Genomic DNA, 26,367 nt, shown 5'->3' on the forward strand with positions numbered 1-26,367 from the left:
ATTGATCATTTTGTTGGGTTTTAGGTCATTTTAAAATCTTGAACTTACGTAAGATTAGATGATTAGGGGTTTAAATGTTTTGGTCAAAAGTGTATAACTAGGGCCGACCCCGTGGCGCACTCGGGAGAGTGCGGTGCTAGGAGCGCAACGAGGCTCCCGCCACGGGTTCAGATCCTATATAGGAATGGCCGGTGTGCTCACTGGCTGAGTGCGGTGCGGATGACACCAAGCCAAGGGTTGCGATCCCCTTACCGGTCACGAAAAAAGACAAAAAAAAAAAAAAAAGTATAACTAAGTCACTAGCCAAACTAAACGTGAAAAACCTTGAGTTTCATTCTTGTATACATAGTATCATTCTTAAAGAGTAAAAAAAAAAGTGGGCTGTAGTGGTATTTCACTTTGGCTTATATTTGAGGGTTTTCTCAAAAACTTGTGAAAGTATGATAAACTAATTATCATTTAATCTTTTCCTTATCACATATGTATTTGCTGTTTGTCAGGTTATTCATCTTGGCCTTGGGTAATTCTGTTTTTTATAGTAAGTGCCATATGCATGATAAGGTCAGTATTACCTAGTCTATCAAGGGAAACACTTGATCAAATTGCTTTTTGTATGAATTCTCTTTGATAGTTATTTTCTCATGCTTTATGTGATGGCCATCTTATCATGAGGAATGAAATGAATTCTGTTTTTGTTTTGTTTTCCTTATAAAATCTAGGATTCCTTAGAGAAATTACCTTCTGTAAAAAATGATCAACTCTCTTCGGTAAAAGATCTGGAAGAAAAAATAGGTAACTGTGGTTTTACATATGTTGTCACAATTAATTAGACAGGTGCTTGTTAGTGTTAGAGTTGGGAAATACAGTAGCCAATTAATGAGTTGTTAAAAACACAGTAAGAAGTTGTCTTTTTCTCATGCCCCCATTCTTGCTTCTCTGCCATCTGTTTGCCTTCCCTTTCAAAAGTGTGACTTGTCTATTTAATCCAAACAGAATACTGATGTGATTCTGTTTATGAATGGTTCCATGATTGTTTTGAATTTTTCATTCATTTAGCAAACTTTATTTGAATGCCCAACTATTCTAGACACTGATAATGGGAAGATGATTAAGGTATACACCATGTGCTCAAAAAGCTCACTGCCAGGAGGGGCTGTAAATTGTAGTTGTTTGAGATGTGGACAAGATACAGTGCTAACAGCACAGGAAGTTCCTGTTCTGAGTTAGAAAACACATCACAGAATAGGTTCTTCAGTTGGCTTTTGAAGAATGAGAAGTTTGACACAAGAAGAAAGGTATTGGAGCAAGAAGGAATAACAGGTGCTTGTATGTTAACACATAACATCAGGGAGCATACTATGAAGTTCCCAGAGAGGAGGAAGGCTTCATAAATGGTAGTGATATGCAGAGGAGCTGGGACTTCATCTTATCGGTTTATTTCTCATGTAATATTATGAGGTAGCTCTTTTATTCCCATTTAAATATGAGGAAACGAAGACTTAGACATGTTGCATAAAATACCTGTGGTTCCTCAGTTTCATGCCCAATTAGATTGGGGTAGGGTGAGCAGAAAGAGTTTTTCCCAGTTTTTGGCTTAGGATGCTTAGTTTTAGACAAATGAAGTTTAATTACCAATCCAAGTGGACATGTGAAGTAGAATGCTATGAGGTCTGGAATTACGGAGAAAGCTAGGCTAGAGATAAAAATTTGTAGTTAAATATTGGGCTTCAAAAACTGTGAGATTAAAATCACTGACATCACCAAGGGAGTATAGAAAAAAGATGAGAATCAGAAACAGTTCATCATTTAAAGATCGAGGAGATAGAAATGGCAAAGGAGATTGAGAAGGAGCAGCCAGTGAGGCAGGAAAACCTGGAGCATAAAATGTCTTGAAAGCTGAGACAAATGAAATGCAAGTCAAAAGTGCTTTACAAGGGAAGACATGTTTACCTGTGGCAGGTGCTGCTGAGTGGTCACGTAAAAGGAGTAATGAGAACTAACCATTGGATTAAGCAACATAGAAATCAGTATCCACGATGTGCTGTAGCTAGAGCTAGAGCTTGATTGCAGTGAGTTCTAGGGGAAAAAATGGGAAGAGCATGTATAAGCAGCTCTTTTAAAGGATTTTTCTATAAAAGGAAGAGATGGGACAATATCTAAAAGGGCAGCATGTTGGCTTTTTTAATGGGAAAAAATAACACCGTGTTTGAGATGTTTGATCTGGTTTATCATGATCTTTCCCTTACCCTCTTTAGCTGCTTCCACTATTTGTCCCTGACCTTAATTTCTTGATATTTTTCTTGTTGCATGTTTATAAACTGTTAGAAAAAATCCTCTAAAGAGGGGGAAATTGCCGCAGAAGAAGGGGAGTGGTTTCTGCTCAGATGCCTGAGTAGGTGAGGAGTCGTGGCATGAAATACGGAACTGAAGCAGTTGACCTTTGCTACACACACAGTTCACCATGGCAGCCAGAGGGAGGTGCAAGTGCATGAAGATTAATAGGCAGGGGCGGAACTTCAGATCACAACTGAAGTTGAGCAGAGGTATAAAGAAGTAAAATCCTGAACACTGGAGTTCAGATGGGGAGGTAGCTAAAGAGATTGAGAGAGAGGTCAAGATTGCAAAGTTAAAACATGACAAGTTTAGTTGTAAAAATCAGACCCAACAACCAAGAGGAGGAGTGTGCCTCCAGAACCTCAATGTTTGTCTCTATTTGATATCTCATCTACTTGATCCTGATTTACAAACTGCTACCTAAAATCCTAGCATACTTGTGTTTCCACGAAATCTAACATTTAAAGGAGTCCTAACAGCCTCTCCAATTCCTAGACACTTATGAAATGGCTGAAATGTAGAATATTTTAGAGGATTGAAGAAAATGGAAAATTTTTACATTGTTTGCCTCACATAATAAATAAGCTTCCACTTAAAAAAAAAGTATTAATGGCTTTGCTACTTATTTCAATTTCTAATTGCATATTTTGTGTTCCAGAATAAAAATCACTTTCTAGGGTTAAAATAAGAAATTTGAATATTTTCCCTTTTTTTCCTTTTGAGTTCATATATAATTATTTTATTTTCTATTTTTAGCAAATCTGGAGAAAGAATCCAAAGAGAAGGAGGAAAAAATAAATAAGATTAAACTAGTTGCTGTGAAGGCAAAGAAAGAACTAGATTCTAGCAGAAAAGAGGTAAGCCAACTTAAAATGCAAGACTCAGGAATCTTACATTTTAGAAAATCAAGAGTTTTGAGTTTTGCTGTTTGCAAAATCTCGTAACTTTACTTTATATTAAAAATAGGCCCAGACTCTAAGGGAAGAACTTGAGTCTGTTCAGTCAGAAAAGGATCAGTTGTCTACGTCCATGAGGGATCTCATTCAAGGAGCAGAAAGCTATAAGGTAAAAATAGTTATTTTAAAAACAAGTTATACAATCACAACAATTACTTGAACTTGTTAAGACAAGTGAACAGATATGATGTTGATGGGGGGGAGTGAGGAAAGAGGAATTGGTTAAAGGGACATGAAAATCAACTACACTGTATATTGGTAAATTAAAATTTTAAAAAGTACAAGTTATATTTGTAACTTCTAAGTTAAGAAATGTACTGGAAATGTAAATCTTGTCTATAAAATAATCATCTTGTATTTTTTAGTAAATCTTTTCAATTTTTTTGTGCAATGTAGTATAATTCTAATATCAAGATTTTAAAGTGGTTAATCTTTAAATAATGTCTTTAAACTACTGTTTTTTAAAAGTAAAATTCTATTTTGGGAATTCCTAATAAAAGAGTAACAAAAAGATGGCTATTATTACTGTTATTATTTACTGTTGTTCTGGCCAAGTACGTAAGCTTGAAGTATGACGAGAGAAGAGGTATGACGAGAGGTATGACGAAAAAATGAAAGCATTGTTATCTGGAGGTAACATGCCTGTCTACCTTGATAACATGAGACTCTATTATAAAAAATATAGGAATTAAAAAGTAAAGTCACCAAGGTCCAGGGTTTGATTCCTGTACTGGCCACCACCAAAAAAAAAAAAAAAAATTCACTAAATAAAAAATAAATAACATTACATTTCTTCATATATTCATTTATTTATACAGCCAAACCAAGTTTTGAGCACTGGGGCAGATGGGGGTCAATCAAATATACTAAGTTCCTGGCCTCTTAGGACTTAAATTCCAGTGGCAATAACAGGCAAACCGACAAAAATACAAGACACTCAACTGTGTAGAAAAGTAACAGGTAGTAGAGATAAGAGAGTGAGCAGTAATCGAGTGAAAGAAAAAAATCCTATAGTATCCAAAAAGTAAAATTTTAGAAAGAACTTTAATAAGTATTTGTACTTAGTGAAGAAAACTGTAAGACTTATATAGTATGACTGAAAATTATTTGAAATATTAGTTCTCAAATTGGTTTGTAAATTCTAAAACAATTTCATTAAAAATTCTACATTTTGGGGGGTAGTATCTTGACAATTACTCTAAAGTTTTAAATGTAAAATAAACTAGCGAGAACAACTAAGTTTTTTGAAAATGAAAAGAAAAAAGTGACCTCTTGCTCTGCCAGACACTAAAATTTATTATAGAGCTACACTAACGTGGTATAATTTTGATGCAAGAATCAGACAGATTAATGTAACAGAAGAGATAAAGACTTATGCATAACAACAATATACACATGCCAGGCTCTTTTCTTAACACTTTACATGTCTTAATACGCTTAATTCTGAAAACAACCCCAAGAAGTAATCAGCATTTCCTATTTACAGGTGAGGAAGCTGAGGCATAAAGAGGTTAAGGGACTCAAAGTCACAGACTTGAAGTTCTTTAGAGACTTTAGGGTTACAGAACAAGTAATATAGAGTTGGATTTGAATTCAGGCTTTCTGGTTCCAGGTCTATTCTTTCACCAACTAAGCTGTAGTATCCCAAGACAGAAAACAATGAAGAAGGAATTAGAAAACTATCTGGGAAAAATCTAGTCAGGTTTTTATTTCACTCAACAGACCAAAATAAATTCTGGATGGATTAGATATTTTATGAAAAATGTTTTCTAAAACCTAGAATAAAATACTTGATTCTATAACTCACATCTGAATACAAAAGACTTTTCCAAACTTAAGAGCAATTTAAGAAATTACAAAGGAAAACATTGATAGATTGAACTATATAAAATTGATGTATCTGGTCTACCTCTGGAGGAAATTAATAAGTTATAGATTTTCTTAAAATCAAACTCCTAATGTAACTCACTGGCTTATAAAAGGTAAATAAGCTCATATGTAAATTTCAAGTAAGTAAATTTTTTATGTAACTTTAAATTTACATTTTCATATTTTTATAAATGTAAATTTACATTTTTGTGGGTTTGTGTCATTTTCATATGTAAATTTACTTTTTCATATTTTCATTGCCATGTTTCTGTATGTAAATTTGCATAATGAAAATATGACAAAGGATTAATGTCCTTAATATATGAACAGGCCTTATAAATTCATGTTTTTAAAACACTTATTTAAAATTTATTTATAGGCTTATTTGTTTTTTAGGACCAGTTACATTAGGAGCTTGCTTCTTTGTTTTAAGAGACCCTGTAACTTAATATATTAAGATTCTCTATAGGTAGACCAGGTATTCCAATTTTTTTGTTTAAAAAGTAGATTTCATAGTTATAAAATTTTCTCAACCTTTCTGCAAGCTAGAAATTCCACTTGCGATAAAAAAAACAGGATTTAAGATAGAATCAGAGGTGCTGATATGTTTAAGAATGTTGATCATTTTTTAAAAAGTAGACATAGTTATATAACTAAGCTCCATTAGGTTCCTCAGGGAGCATCATTATAAAGATGCTGAGTAATTTTGTAGTTCTGAATTTTGCTAGACAGTTTATTTTTTCGATGTTCTTATCACTTATAATACTTTTTATAGGTTTATTAAAATATCTGAACACACAGGAGTCTTAAAGGGATGATAATTTGTAATTGTTCATACGCTTACAAGCATCTGCATACCTATAAAGGAAAGTAGAGCACTCTGTGTGTGACATGCAGTTTTGTTCTAACGTTCCCCTTGGGAATAATGCTTGACTAAAGTCAGAATTTCCTGTAAGAATTTTCTGTATGGAGGCTTGGCATAGCAATTCACTTTTTACAGCTATGGGCAACTATTAGAACCATAATGAGTAAAAATGAAAAAGGCTAGATAGACCGTAAGAAGGTAAAGATCCTTAGAGGAGTCCACACAAATACAAAACAAGCACATAATTTTCTCTCTGGGAAATGAAAAGACACTAATGATTTCTCAACCCTGTATTTATGTGTGCGAGGAAGTAACAATCCTCAGACAAATAAATATGGACAAAAAAATATATAAGCCAGATTCCCAATTCCTATTTCCTGTCTCTGCCACTCAAATCACTAAATGGGCAGACCATGAAATCAAAACTCAGATCTGACACTCAGCTACCAGCATGGACAAATAATTGATCATGTGTAAACCAGAATTAGAAACAAAATTAGATTGGCCAAGAATCAGATTTGGCAAACAAGAGCCAGAAAGAGCATAAGTGCCACACATGAGACCACCAGAGGAGCATGGGAAGGTGAGCAAAGGATGCTAACGATCCAAGTCTGGACAAAAGCCACTTCCAGGCTTCACAGTCCTCTTGTTTCTGATGGTAGGAACCAGGTGAGCAGTATTTCAGTGGGACTTCCAAAAGTAAACTTTCAATGAAAACTCAGAAACATTTTGCTGGTTATTTTGCACACAAATTCATCTATGGAAAGGACAACAGTCAGAAGTTGTCTAGGAACAAAGGCAAAACGAGTGTTTAGAAGGGAGAGGGAAAAAACTACAGGCAGTCTGGAAATAGTGCATCTCATTTACATATTTGGAGTAATAACCTAATTAGCTGGTATGCAGCAAAAAAGTCACTCTGGGCATTCTGTCCTTTAGTAGGCCAAGTAGAAATATCAAAGAAAAAAAATTAAATTGGTTTTGGATTCTTCAGAAAATACTGAAATTTTTGCTGCACAGTGTGAGAGACTTTATTTATGCAATGTCTCCCAGTGTTCTTCCTTTAGCACCTCCACCTTATATTAGACCAGGCCTGGAATCTTTACTTCATCAGAACAATTTAGGTGGAGTTAATAGGTATCCAGGTTAGACTTTTTATCCTCCCTTTTAAAATTTTGTTTACATTTCAGAAGTTTGTTTTTGTTGATGAATAGAATATTTAACCTTGGAGCTATTATATTGTAAACATTTAAAATTTTCTTCCCCTTTAATATAGTTGCCCCTCCATACTAAAAGTCATCTAAATTGTGCTTATTTTATTATCTAATGCCAATTAAGTATTACGCCAAATGTTGAACTTGGGTAAATATTTTAAGCATCTGGAAGGGACTTATAAATTTTATATCAAGAAGGTTTGATGATACAGTCTTACCTGTTGAATGCATAATATTCTAAAGTTAAATTCTTTCTTTATTGAAGAATCTTTTATTAGAATATGATAAGCAGTCAGAGCAGTTGGATGTGGAAAAAGAACGTGCTAATAATTTTGAACATCAAGTAGAAGACCTTACAAAACAACTAAGAAATTCAGCTTTTCAGGTAATTTTAAGTTAAGTAAATTCAGAATGAGAATTTTAAGTATATTTTAACCTCAATACTTTTTTTGCATAAAAAATAAATAGAAATAGAATTTCTTTTTTTCCCCCACTATTGAGAGAAGACTATGGCAAAACAGCAACCATCCTGTCTTGCTTATTACTCCAATCACAGTTTCCCTGGATTTTTTTGTTTTTTCGGGGTTTTTTTCCTGCCCTTTTCTCTGCCAGTGTACCTGGTCTCTTGGAGGGTTTGCCATGCTAATATCGACAATGATAGTTTTTTAACTCATTCTCTATGTAGCATTGTCATTCTGTGGAATTGATTATGAGATCTTTTTTTTTTTTTTTTACATTTTGCCAGTATTGTCATTAATGCATTTTTTTATCCTTTCTCTTCTGTGTATTTTCTGTATATATACAGTAATGAATCATTTGTCTATTCCAGTGTGAAAAATTAAATTCTGATAATGAAGATCTCCTGGCTCGTATTGAGACACTACAGTCTAATGCCAAGTTATTGGAAGTACAGATTTTAGAAGTCCAGAGAGCCAAAGCAATGGTAGACAAAGAATTGGAAGCTGAAAAACTTCAGAAAGAGCAGAAGATAAAGGTAAAAACAGTCCTGTGAGATCAATTCACATATGTATAGTGATGTTATTAAAATATTATTTAAATGAAGGAAAGACTTACTAAGAGCATTTGTGAATACAACAGTGTTCATTAATTCTTTCATGTATGCCGACTATGTATTTGAGATTTAAAGCTATGATTTCGGGATGTGTATTTTTTACATATTGAAAGATTACTAGGGCCGAGCCCGTGGCGCACTCGGGAGAGTGCAGCGCTGGGAGCGCGGCGACGCTCCCGCCGCGGGTTCGGATCCTATATAGGAATGGCCGGTGCACTCACTGGCTGAGTGCCGGTCACGAAAAAGACAAAAAAAAAAAGAAAAAGAAAGATTACTAAACTTATATTTTAGTACGTCAGATTCTTTCATAGACACTTACAAAGAGCTTTTTTAATATTAGTTGGGTTTTGGGGATTGTTTTTGTTTTTAATTTCAGGAACATGCCAGTACTGTTAAGCAACTTGAAGAACTTCAGCTACAATTTCAAAAGGATAACAAACAGCTTCAGAAAACCATGCAAGAATTAGAGCTGGTTAAAAAGGTAAAATAAAACACCAGAGTCAAAACTGATGTCTTTATTCACATTGTTTATTCTATACACATTGAAAAGGAATATTTCAAAATGTTATTTGTGGTACTAAAATAATCCTTTATAAATTGTTAGCCTCAAAAAATTGAAAAATTTAACTTATTTCACTAAGTACCTGTCTTTTCAGAAGAATCTAAGCTCACAAATTATTAGATTTGGGGTTGATGTTTCATTTTCTGTACGTGATTATTACATGACACATGAAGATTTAATTAATATCAGAGCTTGAAATTTGTATTTTACTTAGAACTTTGGCTAATTTTTCTCCACTTTTTCAAAGATTAGGCTAAAAATATTATAAGAGCTGCTTAAAATATTAATATTTTATAAATAAGAGCCCCACAAGAGTAGAACTACCAGTTATTTGTAATGAAATACAGTGAAACTAAGAAAGTTGAGTTAAACTATTAGAAAATATTTTATGAAATTAAAATCTAGGAAGTATTCAACTTCTCATTTCTTCATTACTCTTAAACTATTTCTGTATTACAGAAAGGCGTAATAGAACCTGTTTATTCCTATGACGTCATTTCAGCAATTTTACAAATGAAATTAACTGATCTAGTATTATGTGAATCTTTTATTTATAAAATGTGCAGGATGCCCAGCAAACCAAATTGATGAATATGGAAATAGCTGATTATGAACGTTTAATGAAAGAACTAAATCAAAAGTTAACTAATCAAAACTGCAAGGTGGAAGATTTGGAGCAAGAAATAAAAATTCAAAAACAGAAACAAGAAACCCTACAAGAAGAAATAAGTGAGTAAAACAAAATTCCCTTCACCTTATAATTATTCATCATAACAGAAGTGGGGGCAAGGGCAGGCAGTAGTTCATTTCACATCTTTTACTGTCAGCCAGGTGTTTAGCACGGTGCTAAACATTATTAAGGACCAGAAAGATAAAACTATTTGTTGTTAAGATGTTTATAGTTTATAGTGCGTGTTGCTGCTCAATGCGTTCATTCACTCACATTTCTTGAGTACCTGTTTTATGAGTAATGCAAAGGCAAATGGTCTTCGTCCACAATTTGCTGACTGTCAGCAGGTTGAGAACATTTCAGTAGCAGTGAAACATTTCTTTTTAAGGTAATCCTATTCCACTTTATCCATAAAATATTTTCCAATTTTAGCATTTTAGATTTAAATTTCCCTCTAGGCACTCTATTAGCTGCATCTCACAGATTGATGTGTTTTATTCCTATTTTAATTCAGTTCAAAATATTTTAAAATTTCTTTTGTGATTTCTTTGACCCATAGGTTGCTTAGAAGTGTGTTGTTTAATTTCTGAATATTTAAAGGATTTTTTTTTTGTTATTTTTGTTAATGATTTCTAATTTAATTCCTTTGCAGTTAGAGAACACACTCTGCATGATTTTATTCCTTTTAAATTTATTGAATTTTATTTTATGTCCCTGCATATGATTTCTTTTGGTGAATGTTCTTTTGCCCTCAAAAACAATGTGTAAGAATGTATTAGTTTTTTGAATATTCTATCTAAAGTCAATTAGATCAAGTCAGTTATAGTGATGTTTAAGTTTTTCTATAGCCTTAATGATATTCTGTCAACCCATTCTACCAGGTACTAGAGACGTATGTTAAAATCTCCAACCAGGGCTGGCCCTTTGGTGCACTCGGGAGAGTGCAGCACTTGGGAGCGCAGTGGCGCTCCCACCGCGGGTTCGGATCCTATATAGGGAGGGCCGGTGCGCTCACTGGCTGAGCGCGGTGCGGATGACACCAAGCCAATGGTTGCAGTCCCCTTACCGGTCACAACAAAAAAACAAACAAAAAATAAAATAAAGTAAAATAAAATAAAATAAAATCTCCAGCCATAATTGTGGATATCTTTCTCTTTTCAGTTCTGTGAGTTTTTGCTTTGTGCATGTAGAAACTCTGGTATTGACTACATACACATTTAGGGTTATTATGTGTTCTTGAAGATATGATCCCTCTATTATTGTGGAATGTCTTTTTCTATCCCTGATAATACACCTTTTTCTAAAGTCCTCTTTGATATTAATATAACCACTGTATCTTTCAAGTATTATTTACGTATTTATTTTTACATGGTATATCTGTATATCTTTTTCCATCCTCTGGCTTTTAACCAAGCTAAGTCTGTGAAGTGTTCTTTTTGATAGCATATAGTGCAGTCTTTCTTTCTCTCCCAGCTGACAGTCTCTGCTATTTAATTGAAGTGTTTAAGCCATTTATTTTTAATATAATTATTTATGTGATTAGGTTTAGATCTGCCACTTTGCTAATTGTTTGTCCTTTGTTTCCTTTTTCCTCTTTTTATACCTTCTTTTGAATTATTTTTTATGTTGACATTTTGTCTCCTTTATTAGCTTATTAGCTATATCTCTTTGACCCATGGATTGCTTTAGGGGTTTTTGTATACATCTTGAACTTGTGATAGATTACCTTTATTTGAATTATACCCCTTCATATATATTATAAGAACCCTACAGTAGCACACTTTATTTTCCTCCCTTTTTTTCCCATTGTGCTATTTTTGTCATAAATTTTACTTTTACACATAGTGTAGACACTATGCATTATCTTTTATTGCAGAGGTGAGCAAATTCCACAGGCCAGCTACCTGTTTTTGTAAATAAAGGTTTTATTCACACACAGCCATGTCCATTTGTTTGTATTATCTGTGGCTACTTTCATGCCACAACAGCACAGATGTGTAGTTGTAACAGACTATGTTGTTTGTAAGCCTTTAATATTTATTTTCTGATCTTTTAAGAGAAGTTTATTAACCCCTGTTTTAAAGAAATGAAAAATTAGCGAACTGTTTTAAAGTACTTACCCACATATTTACCATTTCTGGTGCTCTTTATTCCTTCATAAACATATATATATATATATATACACACACACAAATGCAATTCCATCAGGTATGACTTTCCTTTTCCCTGAACAGCTTCCTGTAACATATCTTACAGTGTAGGCTACTGGTAGTGAATTCTTTCAGCTTTTGTTTGTCTGAAAAAGTCTTTAATCTGCCTTTATTTTTGAAAGATACTTTTGTTGGGTATAGAATTGTATGTTATACCATTATGTGCTTTTACTTATTTATATCTTAGTGTGTTTTATTGAGCTTAAATGTATAGGTTTTTTTAATAGTTTTTTCTTAAATGTATAGGGTTTTTTAAATAGTTTTTTCAAATTTGGCACATTTTTGGCCATTATTTCCTTAAATATTTTTTGTCTAACTTCTACCCTCTTTTCCCTTGAGACATGTAATTACACGTTAGACCAGTTGATATAGTCCTATGAGTTAACAGTGCTCTGTTCAGTTTGTTTGTTTGGTTTTGAGGGGTTTTTGTACTTTCCAAGCTTCTATTTTGGATAGTTTTTATTACCGTCTTCAAGTTCACTGATGTGCAGTATGTAATTTATTAATCCCATCCGATGAAATTTTTACTTTAAATATTGCATTTTTCATTTCTAGAAGTTTCATGTATTAGTTCACTTTCTGTTGCTGATAACAGAATACCTGAAACTGGGTAATTTATAAAGAAATGAAATTTATTTCCTACAGTTTTGGAGGCTAGAAAGTCCCAGGTCCAGGGGGTGCATCTGGTGAGGGCCTTTTTCTGGGTGGGAATGCTTTATAGGGTACTGTGGTGAGGCAGGCTATCACATGGTGAGGATGGCAAAAGTTCTTTAATATTCTCACTTGCTCTCCTTAAAAAGCTACAAGTTCCACTCCTATGACAATCCACTAAACCATTAGCCCATTATTCCATGAATGGATTAATCCATTTACAAGGGCATAGTTGTCATGATCCAATCACCTCTTAAAGGCCCTACCTTTCAACACTGCCATAGTCTGATTTCCCTAAAACTGTTACAATGGAGATTAACAAGCTTCAATTAGTTTTGGGGGGGACAATCAATCCACAGTATTCCATCTGGTTTTTTGTTACATGTTTTTTCATTTCTCTCTTCATTATGCTATTTTCCTTTAAATCCTTGAGCATATTTAATAGCTGTTTTAATGCCCTTGTTTGCTAAGGTGATCAATTTCTGTAATTTATGTGTCTATTTCTGTTGATAGGTTTTTTTTTCCTCGTTGTAAGTCATACTCATCTGCTTCTTTGCATGGAAAATAATTTGTTAATTAGATGTGAATTTTTTATTGTTGAATGGTAGATATGTTTGTATTCAAAGAGTTAAATTTTGACAATCAAGTAATTTGCCGATCAATTTTACCCTTTTGTAAGTTTTTTTATATTTTTTAGGACAAGTCTAGAGTAGCCTTTCTTACAGGTCTAGTTCAGCCCCACTAATAAGGTGGGGATCTTCAGAGGGAGTCTTAGGTGCCTATGTACTCAACAAAGTCTCTTTACTCTGGCTGGTGGGAATTTGAATTACTTATAGCTCTGTGGGAACTTTGGTAATCATTCAGATTGCAACTCCTATTGATTGTTCTTTTTCAAGCAGTTCTTCGCATCTCAGTAAGACCCCTAGCTCTGTCTGGGATTCCCATCCCAGCACCATAGTCTAGAAATTCCATCTAGGCAGAAAGCCATGATAATAACAGGTCTCACCTTGTTCATTTATTTCATCTCAGAGATCATGGTCCTGCACTGCTTATTGTCCAATGTCATTAAAATATATGCATATTTTGTTCAGGTTTCTAGTTGTTTTTAAAAGGTAGATAAGACCCTGTTATTCCCTCATTGCTGGAAGCAGAAGTTCCATAAAATAATATGAGGTGGCTACAAAGAGATTACCATACAACAAGATTTTAGATATATAAATGATGAAGGAATGGGAAAAAAGGAAATGTTGAAGATGGATTATACAATAAGTCAGATAGAAGATCAAGACATAGTGTATGTGCTGTGTGCTTCTGCTGTCACTATGATCTCTCATAAATTTGGCTTTGAGCTTCCCAGGAACAAGAGCAAAGACAGAAACATCGCCAGTTACAAGGTTTATAGTATCTACAGTAATAGAGCAAGTATGATGCTTGTGAGAAACACAGCTTTTTCTGCTACTAGGATGTGTAAGGAAGCATTATTTTAGACATTTTTATAATGGAAACACTATGAAATACCTGGAGAGCTTTGGACAAGTCCATTCGCAGATGCAGTGAATCAGAATCTTAGATTGTAGGGCCTTGAAGTCTGTGTTTTCAAAAGCTTCATATGTGATTTTGAGGTTAATGCTAGTTTAGGAACCACTGGTAAGTTGGACTGGTATTCTCAGCAGCATTCCTGCAGATAATAAAATAGAAAATCTTCCAGGCTGTTTTACAGTGCACACTTGATTATCGGCCAGTGGCCACGTCACGGCTCAAGAGCGGCGATTTCCTGAGTAAACAAAGACATAAAGTCCAAGTATACAGAATTCTGATTATCTGCCTGTATGGAGGGATAAAGTTTAGAATATCAGACAACTGAATGGATTGTATAGTTTCCAGATAATTCACTATGCACATTCCATATCTTCCAATTAAGTTCTTGATGCAAATTGAGTAGCACAGCACTAGGTTATGTTTCTGCAGTGCAAACATTTGGTTTTGTGGATTAGTGAATCTATATATTTCTGACAGTCAGCTCAGAGATAGGCTTGATACCTTGGAAAAACTGCAAGGAGGTGCTTACCCAAAAAGGCCGCTCACTTCTAACAGATACATAAGTATAGAAATAAGTGGTACAGGCAATGATTGCTAAGAGTTTAGAGAGGAGAGAGTTCTATAGACTGGAACAATTAAATGTTGAGGTCGAGTTGAGCCTTAAAGGTCAGGTTTAGAAGGAAAAAGAGGATTGGAAAAGAACATTCCTTTCTGCATCTGTGATGTGAGCAAAAACTGAGAGAAATATTATTTTGGAAGTTTTGACCAGTAAGAGTGAAAGGCTTGACATGTTAGGGAGAAGTAAAGTAAAATTAAAAAGGTATTTTTGGTCCAATTCATGAAGGACCTAAATACCACATTGATTGATTTTTAAAGACAATGGGAAAGATTACTGTCTAGTGTGTCAGATTAATTAGAAGGGTGCAGAATCTGTGAAGTGCCCAGCCTCCTGGCAACAGAGGCCTGGGAAGGCAGGCTGAAGAGTTGACAGAGTAGGAAGAAGAGGAGGCATCAGGGCAGTGTTCCATGCAAACAAAAATTGGGTTGGCTCACTTTGCCTAATGTACTATGTACTCACATCTTCTTACTCCTGAACCCCTCCATCGTCTGGCCCCAATCTGACTTTTCAACTGAATTCTCATCACCCTCTCACAGGTAAAGAAGGCTACTGATCTTTCCTGAGACGTGATGTGTGCTTTTCCACAAGTGCGTATTTCACCTGCTGCTGTGCTTCCTTTCTCGCCCTCACCCTCCCATTCCCCGTGCTCACCTTTTGGACTCCTTCCTCATCCTCAGTGCTTTCTGTTTGATGAAATCTCCCTTGTTGTTCCATGTGAAGTGTATATGACCTTTAACAGTATGGATCCCCATAGCATTTTGTATTTCTTTTTTAACATATTTTGCTTTACATTATCTTGTAAAATGTTATCCCCTAGTTACATTCTATATTCTTTGATCTCAGAAACCTGTACCCTGCTATCATAACTACTGGAACATCTAGCAAGTCTTCATATGTAATTTGTGCCTTATAAAATGCTTTTTAGAACTGGGTAAATAGTTGCCAGGAAGTAACTGAAGTAGGTTTATCATAAAAAGCATAGTTAAGATACCTTTGTTTGTATTTACCAAATGGTATAATCTGTGTGTGAATTTAACTTTATAAAGTTAATCATTGCTTATAAGACCTTTCAGCAGCACAGTTACATAGCACACATATAACTGGTCTAGACCAGGACTCAAGCACACTTTTTCTGTAAAGGACCAAGTAGTAAATCTCTGTGGCTTCACAAACCACATGGTCTCTGTCATATATTCTTGGTTGGTTTAACAACAGACTGCAGCCAGATTTGGATTGCTAGTTATAGTGGCCTACCTGTGGTCTAGAAAATGAGTTCACTTATTCCTGTTTAATATTTGTTTCTTCATTACCTCTGTTAGCATAAAAGTTTTTTGTCTTTATCGTGTTTCTGTTTGTTCCTTAGTAAGCTATTTTTCATTAACAATCCTTCCTACAAAAAAATTATTACACCTGAGTTACTATCACAAAAACAGATGACTGGATACGTGCCTCTGATATAATGCAGTTGGAAACACACAGTACCACCTGTGAGAAACTTTTTTTAAAAGTAGAGACCTGATCTTTTACAAATAGAGTAAATATAACCATACCTTTATTTTAGAGATATATACTGGAATATTTACAGATGAATGGATTTGCTTCAAAATAGTTTTGTGGGGGCTCAGGGAGTGGATGAGGATACAGGTCAGGTATGGATGAACGTTTTTTTATAAAGCGTTCAGATAGTAAATATTTTGGGCTTTTCGTACCACACAGTGTCTGTTGTGATTATTCATGTCTGCCATTGTAGCACTAATGCAGCCGTAGACAATACATAGATGAATGAGCTTAGCTGTGTTCTAGTAAAACCATATTTATAGAAATAGCCTGCAGGCCATACTTTGCTGACTCCTGGTCTGGGTGAAATAAGATTGTCTGTGGTCGGTGATGATTAAAGCTGAGTGATGGCTGCAGTGGAGTGGAGTGTAATCTTGTCACTACTGTCATATATGTTTGAAATATTCCATAATAAAAAACTAAAACAAGTTTCTTTAAAAGGTAAGCTAACACAAAGAAAAAACTCGGCAATTGTGTACTTAAATTAACTCATAAAAATTGTTTCTTCTCTTTCTGCTGAAATTATTTCTTGTACTAGCTTCACTGCAGTCTTCAGTGCAACAGTACGAAGAAAAAAACACCAAAATCAAGCAGTTGCTTGTGAAAACCAAAAAAGAACTGGCAGATTCAAAGCAAGCAGTATGTTATTTTCTCAGTTTCATATTTTATTATTTATTCATAGTTTGTTTATGAATAATTTTTTTTAAAATTTAACTAAGATTCTCATTTTTAGGAAACTGATCACTTAATACTTCAAGCATCCTTAAGTGGCGAGCTGGAGGCAAGCCAGCAGCAAGTAGAAGTCTATAAAGTAAGGTTCTTTGTACTTTTTAAGATTTAAACAAAATTTTTTCCATATAGAAGTAAGATACCGTATTTAGGGATTTTTCTAATTATCTTATGAGGATATATCCTATAAGGATGTTTAGAAAGATTCTGCCACATTTTGAGAAACTGGAAACAGTAAGTGAGGCAATGTAACTGGAGTGTGCTACGTAACTCAGCCTAGATTATCTTCATGTGTTTGGAAATCTGCTAACACACTTACTCAAATAAAGCCAAATAAAATAAACATGGCTCCAAACCTGCATCTGAACTTGCTGAATGATATGTAGTCACAAGAAGCAGGTTATAAAATGTTTTTATATGTTTATTATATTTATATATATGTCATATATAATGTCTCGAGGTATTCAAACAAACATTAAACATGGAATATGTAGTCTGGGATTTTTTTCATGACTGATTTTTCAATTAATGTTGTTTAAGAAAAAGTAAGTTAACTTATTTTAGTGAGAAAATGTTCACTCATATTATCTCTGCTCCTCCAATAGTAACACGTGAGAATATTCCACTATTTAATTATGTCCTTTATACAAATGTAGGTATCAAACTTCAGTTTGTGTTTTAAGGAAAATCTCTTTAACCAGTGAAAATCTGATTTACTGGGGCCAAATTTAATGATTTTGTCCCACAGATTCAGCTGGCTGAAATAACATCTGAGAAACACAAAATTCATGAGCACCTGAAGACCTCTGCAGAACAGCACCAGCGCACACTGAGCACTTACCAACAGAGAGTGACGGCGCTTCAGGAAGAGAGCCGTGCTGCCAAGGTGTGTTCTTCAGGGCCCGAAGGATTTTATTATCAGCTAGCAAGCATTTACACCAGTACTGCGTTCTCCCTTTTTAGGGTTTTGTGGTTATTAATAGCACTTACATATTAGATGAACACCTGGTTCAGTTCATCTGATTTTAACCCCAACTCCATACCAACCCTAATCATCACTTGGATAACTTTTTTTGCTAAAAGGAAAAACATAAGCACATGTTTTCGTTTCAACTTTGTTTTGCAGTTTATGTGTGTAAGAACGTCACTTATTTGTAAACCTTTTTTATTAGAAGTCTTACAGTTCTTATTATAAAGTAATGTTCTCATAGTATGACTGTGGGGGCCTACCTTCTTGTCCTCGACATACAACACACAGTACAGTCATTTTGTTAGAGGCACAGCTCTTATCTAAGTGATCTTGGCAAAAGTGTTGTGGGAGTTTGCGATCACTTCAGGGAAGTGGAAGATGTAGCATTTAACTTTTACCACTCTATTTTGAAAACTGATGTTCCAGTAACTAAATTTCTTTGGGTTAACTTTTTCTCATATTATAAGAGGGGATATCATAAATGAACATCTTTATAAAGTTCCAAAAGCGGATAGTGCCATTATAAAATTTATGGATAGGAAATTAATCTACCAGGGTAGAAAACATGGTAGAAACATGTCTCTTGTCAGACAAAACTATATCATTCAAAGCCTTTAACAAAATGTTAGGCCAGCATAAGTGTACATTTTAGCAAAGTTAATCAGGGGCTAAAAAGGTCAGCGATTTTTCCCATTTTAAAAAACAGGTATTCATCTCAATTTGTTAATCTCTGAAAAAAAATAGGATCACATTACAATGAAAAATTTTTTCTCTCTCTTAAATGTCACAGGCAGAACAAGCTGCTATAACCTCTGAATTTGAGAGCTACAAAATCCGAGTTCATAATGTTCTAAAACAACAGAAAAATAAATCTGTGTCTCAGGCTGAAACTGAGGGAGCTAAACAAGAAAGGTAAAATCTAAATTAAAAGAAACCTGCAGGGTTGAAAATCCTATTTTAATTTCTTTTGACTGTGGAACTTTATGTGTAACTCTCAATGAGAACAAGAGTTTCTTGGCTTCACGGTGTCTCCAGGCAGTCACAGGGAAGCTTCACTACAATGGTAACTGTTGAAAGCTCCAAAAGATGATAAAGTGAGCAGTGAAGCCAGGATATGTTACTGAGATGTAGGCTAAGAAATACATGCATTAAAATTACATTATGATTAGTTTTTTCAATTGTGAAAATTTAAACGTAAAAGAATAAAAATAATTTTTCAGTATACTTATTTGCCATTAATTAGATTAAACAGAAGTTGCTGAAAAATATTTTACTTATTTCAAAAAGTCTTAAATTAAGTGTGTTGTTTAATGCTACTCTAAAACTAGCCTATAGATCTCTTTGGTAAATTACCCAAAAGTATCCTGCAAACAAGATATAGATAGGACATTCTGTGATGTGTGTATTTTGTTTTTATAAGGAGAGATTTGGTATTCAAAGCAATTTTATGTTTGGGCCTTACTGTTCTAAGCAGGACTGATTATCCTGCAGTGTTTATATGTTTATGCTTCTGTTTTTGTTTAGGAATCTATTAAGTCTGGGGACTGTAGGCTGAAATATGATGAGGTATTTTCTCTATTAATAGTGAATATTGAATATTGAGACACAACAAGTATAAAAAATGTCACTATTTGCAAGAGCCCTTTTTGACCATACCTCAATTTGGGGATCAAATCATTTGAATGTGAATACTTTAAGTTCTTCCTGCTTTCTTATACATTAAATACATTTTTTAAAAAAGAAACTAATAGTGTATTACACTAGTTGTGGCAGAATTATGGATTTTAACTGTTTGTTTCCACCTAGTTTTTTTTCTAAGTCTAAAAAAGACCTGCTTTTCTTTGGGGATTGTCATTCACTATAACATAACCATTCTCATAACAGTTCATTTAGAACTATATGATTTTTTTTTTTTTAACTAATTACCTTAATGACATAGTCCTATAACATAAAATAGGCCATTTTGATGCCATGTAATGGTCTACTCCATTAGAATGTGAAATTAAAAATTGAGACCTTTTTTGTAAATCTGTAGTACCTGAGATTTAAAGTCTGACTGTAACATGTTTTGTATTGTATTCAGTCTTTTTTTGTTTTTGTTTGTTTTTTTTACTGGTTTGTATTCAATCTTTGTCTCTGAATTCTTCTGATTATTATATTTCCTTCAGAATCATCCATATTAATAGCAAGAGTATGACATTGAAAGATTAAATAATTGAAATGCATTTGAGAACAAAATCTTTCAAAAAAGTTTTTTTAAGTATTTATTTCTGTTTTAGGGAACACCTGGAAATGCTGATTGACCAACTAAAAATCAAATTACAAGATAGCCAAAATAACTTACAGATCAGTGTATCTGAACTTCACACATTACAGTGTGAACATGACACTCTGCTAGAAAGGCACAACAAGATGCTGCAGGAAACTGTGTCCAAAGAGGCAGAACTCCGGGAAAGGTAAGACTGCTGGCGGCACTAGCCCTGTTTGTACCAGGCAGCTGTGTATTCTTTGTTGGACTCCTGATGTGTTGCTCCTTGGGTAAATACAGATTTGAACATAAGAAATAGACGTTACTAAATGCTTGGCACCTTTGCTTTTTGTACCTTAAAGCTTCCCCTTTGGATTGCATTTATATTTAGCGTTTTTAAGAACACACTTAAATTTTAATGTTTACCTGCTCATCCAATATTCTATATCTCCAGGATATTTCTTTAAAAAACAAAACAAAACAAAACTCTACTTTCCAACCCAGGTGTCAAATTATAAGCATCTTTCTTCCTCTAGGGGAAAACATTCTAATAGCTGCTGACTGAAAAACAATATACAACTTATCTTTACAGCTCTGTCTTCGACTTGTCAGATTTTGTTAATCATTACAATACTTTAAATAGACATTAGGACTATCAGCAGAATAAATAGATTATTATGAACGAGAAACTTTGAACTTCTGTAATGAGGAAATTGGGTGGTAATATGACTTGTAGTTCACACTCAGGAAAAGAATTCTTCACTGAATTCTATTCATCAAGGGTATTAAGATACTTTATACATCTCAGGTACACTTATATATTTAATCTTATGCCAACCTGAAAAGTGAAAGCACTTGGATTTTCTTGGCTTACACTGTCTTTAACAGTGTAATGTATATATTAATCATGTAAACTAAAAGTTTCAGGAAAGCTCTACCAATTTTTTACCATGAGATTAGCTTATATGTAGTGATGCTTACTTGATATTTACATCAGAAATTTGCAACACTTATTCTTTACTCCATAAAAGTTATTGCAAATTAAATTGGTAAAACAAATAAAGTACAATTGATACCTCTAAAGTAATTCAGTCATTCAGTAAATTATTTTTTGTGCACTTACTGTGTGCCAGTCACTCTTCTAAGTACGAGAAACTGTTCACGGCATTTTAGGTTTTTAGGACTCTTATTCAGAAATATTAAAAACTAATGGTATTGTTACTATCTATGCCCTAATATGAAAAATAGCCTTTTCTTTATATATTCTCTACTTTTTAAAATGTTTTGATATTCACACTTTCTCTGTATGAGATTGTAAAAATGGGTCCAGAGAAATGTGATAATCAGGCCAAGCAGTTAATATCTGCATTACCCAGAGTGCTCAGCTAATGTACATACCCCGTTAACCACTGGGATAGAACAGTGAACTTTTATCAGCACAGTCATTCCTATTCCAGATGGGAGGGTTCAGGCATCTAGCTTTCAAGGAGGTAAATTCAGAAGAGTCATTGATACTGCCTGAAAATTAGAAGCCTTACCCTAGCTCTAAAGTGTAACTTTTAGCCTCCTTAGAAAATTGTTGTGACTGCCAATGATTCTTCCTTTACTTCCTTTGTAGATATTGTTTGAACAAAACATTTGCAGAAAAATGTATACACACTAACATTCTCTGGACCCATTAATCAATATGAACTTGGCAATAAAGATACCTTCCTAAAACCTAAGATATTTTTATTGCATTTCTCCCTTCAGCCACTAAATCCTATTTTAAACCTTATGTGTGGTGTGCATATCTGTTATGGGTTGAATAAATATCTTAGAAAGTTACACACCAAACTGTTAAAATGTTTGTTTATCTCTGGAATTGGGGTTTTATGCTGCCAGGGGTGGGAGAGAGTAAAAAAGGGGGGGGGCTTTCACTTTTTTCTCTAACTGCTTCCATATTGTTTGAATTTTTATGATAGGATTTATGGATCCCTCGTGTAAAAAGGACGTGTTATTTTTTTTTTAACCAAAACCATATATATAAAGCGCCAAAACTACAAGTAAACCATTAAATGTAGTGGTTCTCAAACTGTAGGTCCACCAGCTAGTGTCACGTTGACTACATAAAAGTCACAGTTCCTAGGACCACCACTGGAGATTCTAATTCAGTGGCTGTAACATGAACACTAAATGCCCCAGCGATTCCAGTATGCAGCAGATTTGGAAATAGTTATAGTAAACCAAGTCTTTGTGTTTAAGTGTTTCATGTTAATTGACAAAAATGGGTACTTTCCTTTAAAACTTTTTTATGAAATAAAAGTGTTCTTTTTCATGTTTTCAGGGTAATAGAGAAAAAAGATAGATTAATCTTACAATTTTGTGAGCTACCACATAAGTGGTACCTCTCCAGATACTTCTCCAGACCTGAAGAACTGGACTAATTAAAAGTATAATTATTTTATGCTCTAAATATAGTCTTATTTTCTGAGGAACCATGAAAAAAGTTCCTCCTCTGAATCACACAACAGTTTCTCAACTGAGGTTCGTCAGAACTGTGGAACACAGAAAACAATTTGATAACAGCCCATGTCAGTTCTCCCCAGGCTGTTACACAACTAGTATCTTATGAATGCATAGGAGAGAAGTTGATTCGTACATTCAGTAAATGTCTTAGGGCCAATTCTCTTGCAGGACCCAGCTGAGAAAATCTGAGTCAGCAGATAAAGTTGAAATATGTTATATGAACTAAGTTCTGCTCACCCTTCAGGTTGTGTTCAGTGCAATCAGAGAACATGGTGATGAAGTCTGAGCACACACAGACTGTGAGTCAGCTAACCTCTCAGAATGAAGTCCTTCGTAACAGCTTCCGAGATCAAGTGCGACATTTGCAGGAAGAACACAGAAAGACAGTTGAGACTTTACAGCAGCAGCTCTCAAAGGTCGAAGTTCAGCTCTTCCAGCTTAAGAATGAACCAACCACAAGAAGTATGTATGTACCCACGGAAATATTAGTTCTTCGTGTATTTATATCTCTTGAATACATTCTTTCACAAATTCATAAGAAAGTAGACAATTTTCTAGGTGTCAGTCAATGTCAGTTCTATAACTAATGAATTTTGAATTTGCTTACTGGAAAAATATTTGAACTATTTTGAACCCTTCATTTTGCGTGTGAGTGTGTGATTGTGGGGGCGGCTGGCTGATACAGGGATCAAACCCTCAGCACCACACTCTAACCCGCTGAGCTATCCAGCCAGTCCTGAACCTTCTTGATTATACTTACAGCAGCCTTTATAACCTCTTACCATACTGATCTTCGTATATTTATTACCCTCCATGTAAAGGAGTATTCCTTTTTCTCTCTCTCTTTTTTTTTTTTTTAATTTTATTTTGTCGATATACATTGTAGTTGATTATTGTTGCCCCTTACCAAAACCTCCCTCCCTCCTCCCTCTCCTCCCTCTCCTCCATCTCCTCCATCTCCTCCCTCCCACCCAACAATGTCCTTTCTGTTTGCTTGTCATATCAACTTCAAGTAATTGTGGTTGTTATATCTTCTTCCCTCACCCCCGTAGTATTCCTTTTTCTCTTAAACGTAACTCTGTTAGTCTCATAACATGCATCCTAATTCTGGTATTCACTGGATCTGTTTGGTATTCTCCGTGGTTAGTAATCAAATGTATCTATTTTTTAAGTAGAAACATTAGAGATAAAGCAAGGGGCTTAAACACACTCAAGTAGCACTGAACTTGTAGAATTGCATGGCCAGTACAGCTTTTTCCCTTTCAAATTTCTGACTAGTTAGAGTTTTAGTTCAACCACACCAATATCACTGGACATTGTCACTGAACAACGGAAGTATGAGTCACTTGTCAAGGTCAGAAAACAACTTCAAGAGAATTTAACATATGCCAAGAGTCACCAAAAATCAGCTGGGGAAAAACAAGTTTCACAAGAGATTGTAGTTGAGGAATCAGCAGTGGAATAAGCAGTTAGCAAACTGTCAGAAACCCAGGAAGGGCAATCAGGAAGGCTAACTAAGGTTTGAAAGAACAGGGGAGGAACTTCATAAAATGGAAAATAAATGAAATTTGAAGTTTAAAAATATGGGTTAGAATTCTGGTCCCTAACTCAGCTATGAGACCTTGGGCAGAGTCAGTAGATTTCTCTGCACTTCAGATTTTTTCAGATCAGTAATGTATTTGAAAGTGTTTTTATAAACTTTATAGTTCTGTGTCAGCAAACAGGAAAGCTTTGCCCAGTAATGTGATCGATTAGTTATTTGTACTGAATGCTGGGCTCTTCCTGTAGATGAACACTGTTGGTGTGAGTGGGCAGTGTTAGGATCCAGCAGAAGGTGTACAGGCAGTGATGGAGGATGTCCACTGAGCAGACTTGAAGCAAGTGTGTTGTGCTAGAAAGTATGCAGCAATCTGAAATACATAATTCACAAGAATGGCTAGAGTCTAGTTTTAGAATTTCTACCATGTTTAGCAACAATATAATCCTCTACCTTAAGTTAATAATAAAAATAAGTAGTACTATAATGTGAGCTTTGTGTTATCTAACAGTTTGTCTTAGCTAGCTAGTAGCAATTAATGTATAGCTTCTGCTGAAAGGACTAAAGTGTTTAAAAGTTCAATGACTAAATTTTTAGGATTGTTTTAGCAATTCTTTCTTGATACACCATTTACGTCTAGTTATTTAATTTCTGTAAGTTATCATTCACCATACCCAGGATCATTTTAATTTTATTGTGTATCTTTGTTAAGGCTGAATCCATCGATTCTGAACAGTACTTACCCTTTAAAAAAAATTTATTAGGCCCAGCTTCTTCCCACCAACCTTTGAAAAACCTTCGAGAAAGAAGAAACACAGACCTCCCACTTGTAGACATGCATGCTGTAACCCGGGAAGAGGGAGAAGGGATGGAGACAACTGACACTGAATCAGTGTCTTCTGCCAGCACGCACACACAGTCTTTGGAGCAACTTCTTAATTCTCCTGAAACTAAACTTGGTATGTTACTCTAAATATGTTTTTCTTATTTAATTTTGTTGTCTTGTTTAATTAATAAATTATATTTGCTTCTTTGAGCCACTCCAGTAAAGTTTCTTTTAGTATTCCACCACCTGTTGAAATGGAAAACTTTCCTGCAGTATGAAGCAAATCCTTTTTAAAACAAAATGCTAGCTCTGCCCTAGGTTTGAGCCAGAAGTCAATGGTTGGAAGTTCTATAGTGGTATTAGATAGAAAGTAGGATAAACTATTCCCTCATCCTTCCAGGACAGTTTCAGTTTATTTCTCTTGATGAAGTAATGCTAAATGTGCCTTATTAAATAAAGTTTTGGTATATTTTATTCTCACCTGTAATGAATATTACCGTTCATAATTCAGGGGGGATCTGTCGTTTTTCTGAAGTTTCGGGATCACCTGGAGTAAGAACCATTTGTGTCTATGGTGGTTGACCATGAGGGATGGAAACTGCAAGTCATGGTCCTTCAGGCAAAGTCAAGTGGTACCACAGAGGCATCACGATAGAGCAGCAGCAGACTGCAGATTCAGACTTAGCTGTGTGATATTTGCCAAAATTACTTGTCAACTCTGAGCCTGTTCCCTCATCTGTAAAATTTGAGTAATGATATCTACCCTACCTCATAGAAGATTCTTATGAGGGTCCACGATATAAGTGATGAGTAAATGTTAATGCTTCATAAGTTCTTGGAACACTAAAGATGGGAAGAGAATGTGTTAATGAAACTAATAGAATGGTCTAAAAATGCAAGCCTGACAAATTTCAGAATTGGGATCATAGGGCTTGTATTCAATTAGGTTAAATGCTTTATAACAGAGATTCTTTATTATGTTTGTTACATTCAACATGTAACCTTTTAATTGAGGTATATTGAGTAGATGAGTGGCAAAGGGAGTGGACCTATACAGGATCACTAAGACATTTAAAAATTAGGTATTTTTGTTATTTAGAATCAATCTGTAATCTCTGATTTTGAAAATTAATTCTTAGAGCAACATCTTGCAGAGCCTCCTTTGTGGCATACTGAATTTACCAAAGAAGAATTGGTTCAGGAGCTCAGTTCAACCACAAAAAGTGTGGATCACTTGAACCTCCTGCTTCGGGAAACGGAGGCAACCAATGCAATCCTTATGGATCAAATTAAGGTGAGGTCAGAAAACCTGGCCACTGTGAAGATACCCTGCACCAATTCTGTTTTCTTGACCCTCCATATACATGCACCCAAGTTAAAAAATTCACATTTCAGATCCATCCTGAGATCTTGATTCTTTATGTTCGATTCTTG

The 26,367-nt window shown here is 34.6% G+C and overlaps 1 protein-coding gene across 2 annotated transcripts in view; it reads left to right on the plus strand.

The window, feature by feature from the left end:
* GCC2 (GRIP and coiled-coil domain containing 2) overlaps positions 1-26,367 on the plus strand; it is a 42,688-nt gene that overhangs the window by 10,456 nt on the left and 5,865 nt on the right. Inside the window, exons 7-21 of one of the 2 annotated variants that reach the window (XM_063086391.1) lie at positions 720-792; positions 3,091-3,191; positions 3,301-3,399; positions 7,501-7,620; positions 8,065-8,229; positions 8,684-8,788; positions 9,436-9,598; positions 16,654-16,754; positions 16,849-16,926; positions 17,593-17,730; positions 18,605-18,726; positions 20,094-20,270; positions 22,815-23,032; positions 24,872-25,066; positions 26,073-26,227. In XM_063086391.1, coding sequence (XP_062942461.1) covers positions 720-792; positions 3,091-3,191; positions 3,301-3,399; positions 7,501-7,620; positions 8,065-8,229; positions 8,684-8,788; positions 9,436-9,598; positions 16,654-16,754; positions 16,849-16,926; positions 17,593-17,730; positions 18,605-18,726; positions 20,094-20,270; positions 22,815-23,032; positions 24,872-25,066; positions 26,073-26,227 — 2,010 coding nt within the window. Of the gene's footprint in view, positions 1-719; positions 793-3,090; positions 3,192-3,300; positions 3,400-7,500; positions 7,621-8,064; positions 8,230-8,683; positions 8,789-9,435; positions 9,599-16,653; positions 16,755-16,848; positions 16,927-17,592; positions 17,731-18,604; positions 18,727-20,093; positions 20,271-22,814; positions 23,037-24,871; positions 25,067-26,072; positions 26,228-26,367 lie in introns of those variants that run through there. The other variant, XM_063086392.1, reaches the window with a different exon arrangement.

The sequence above is a fragment of the Cynocephalus volans genome, chromosome 2 (genome assembly GCF_027409185.1).
Source record: "Cynocephalus volans isolate mCynVol1 chromosome 2, mCynVol1.pri, whole genome shotgun sequence".
Classification (NCBI taxonomy): Eukaryota; Metazoa; Chordata; class Mammalia; order Dermoptera; family Cynocephalidae; genus Cynocephalus; species Cynocephalus volans.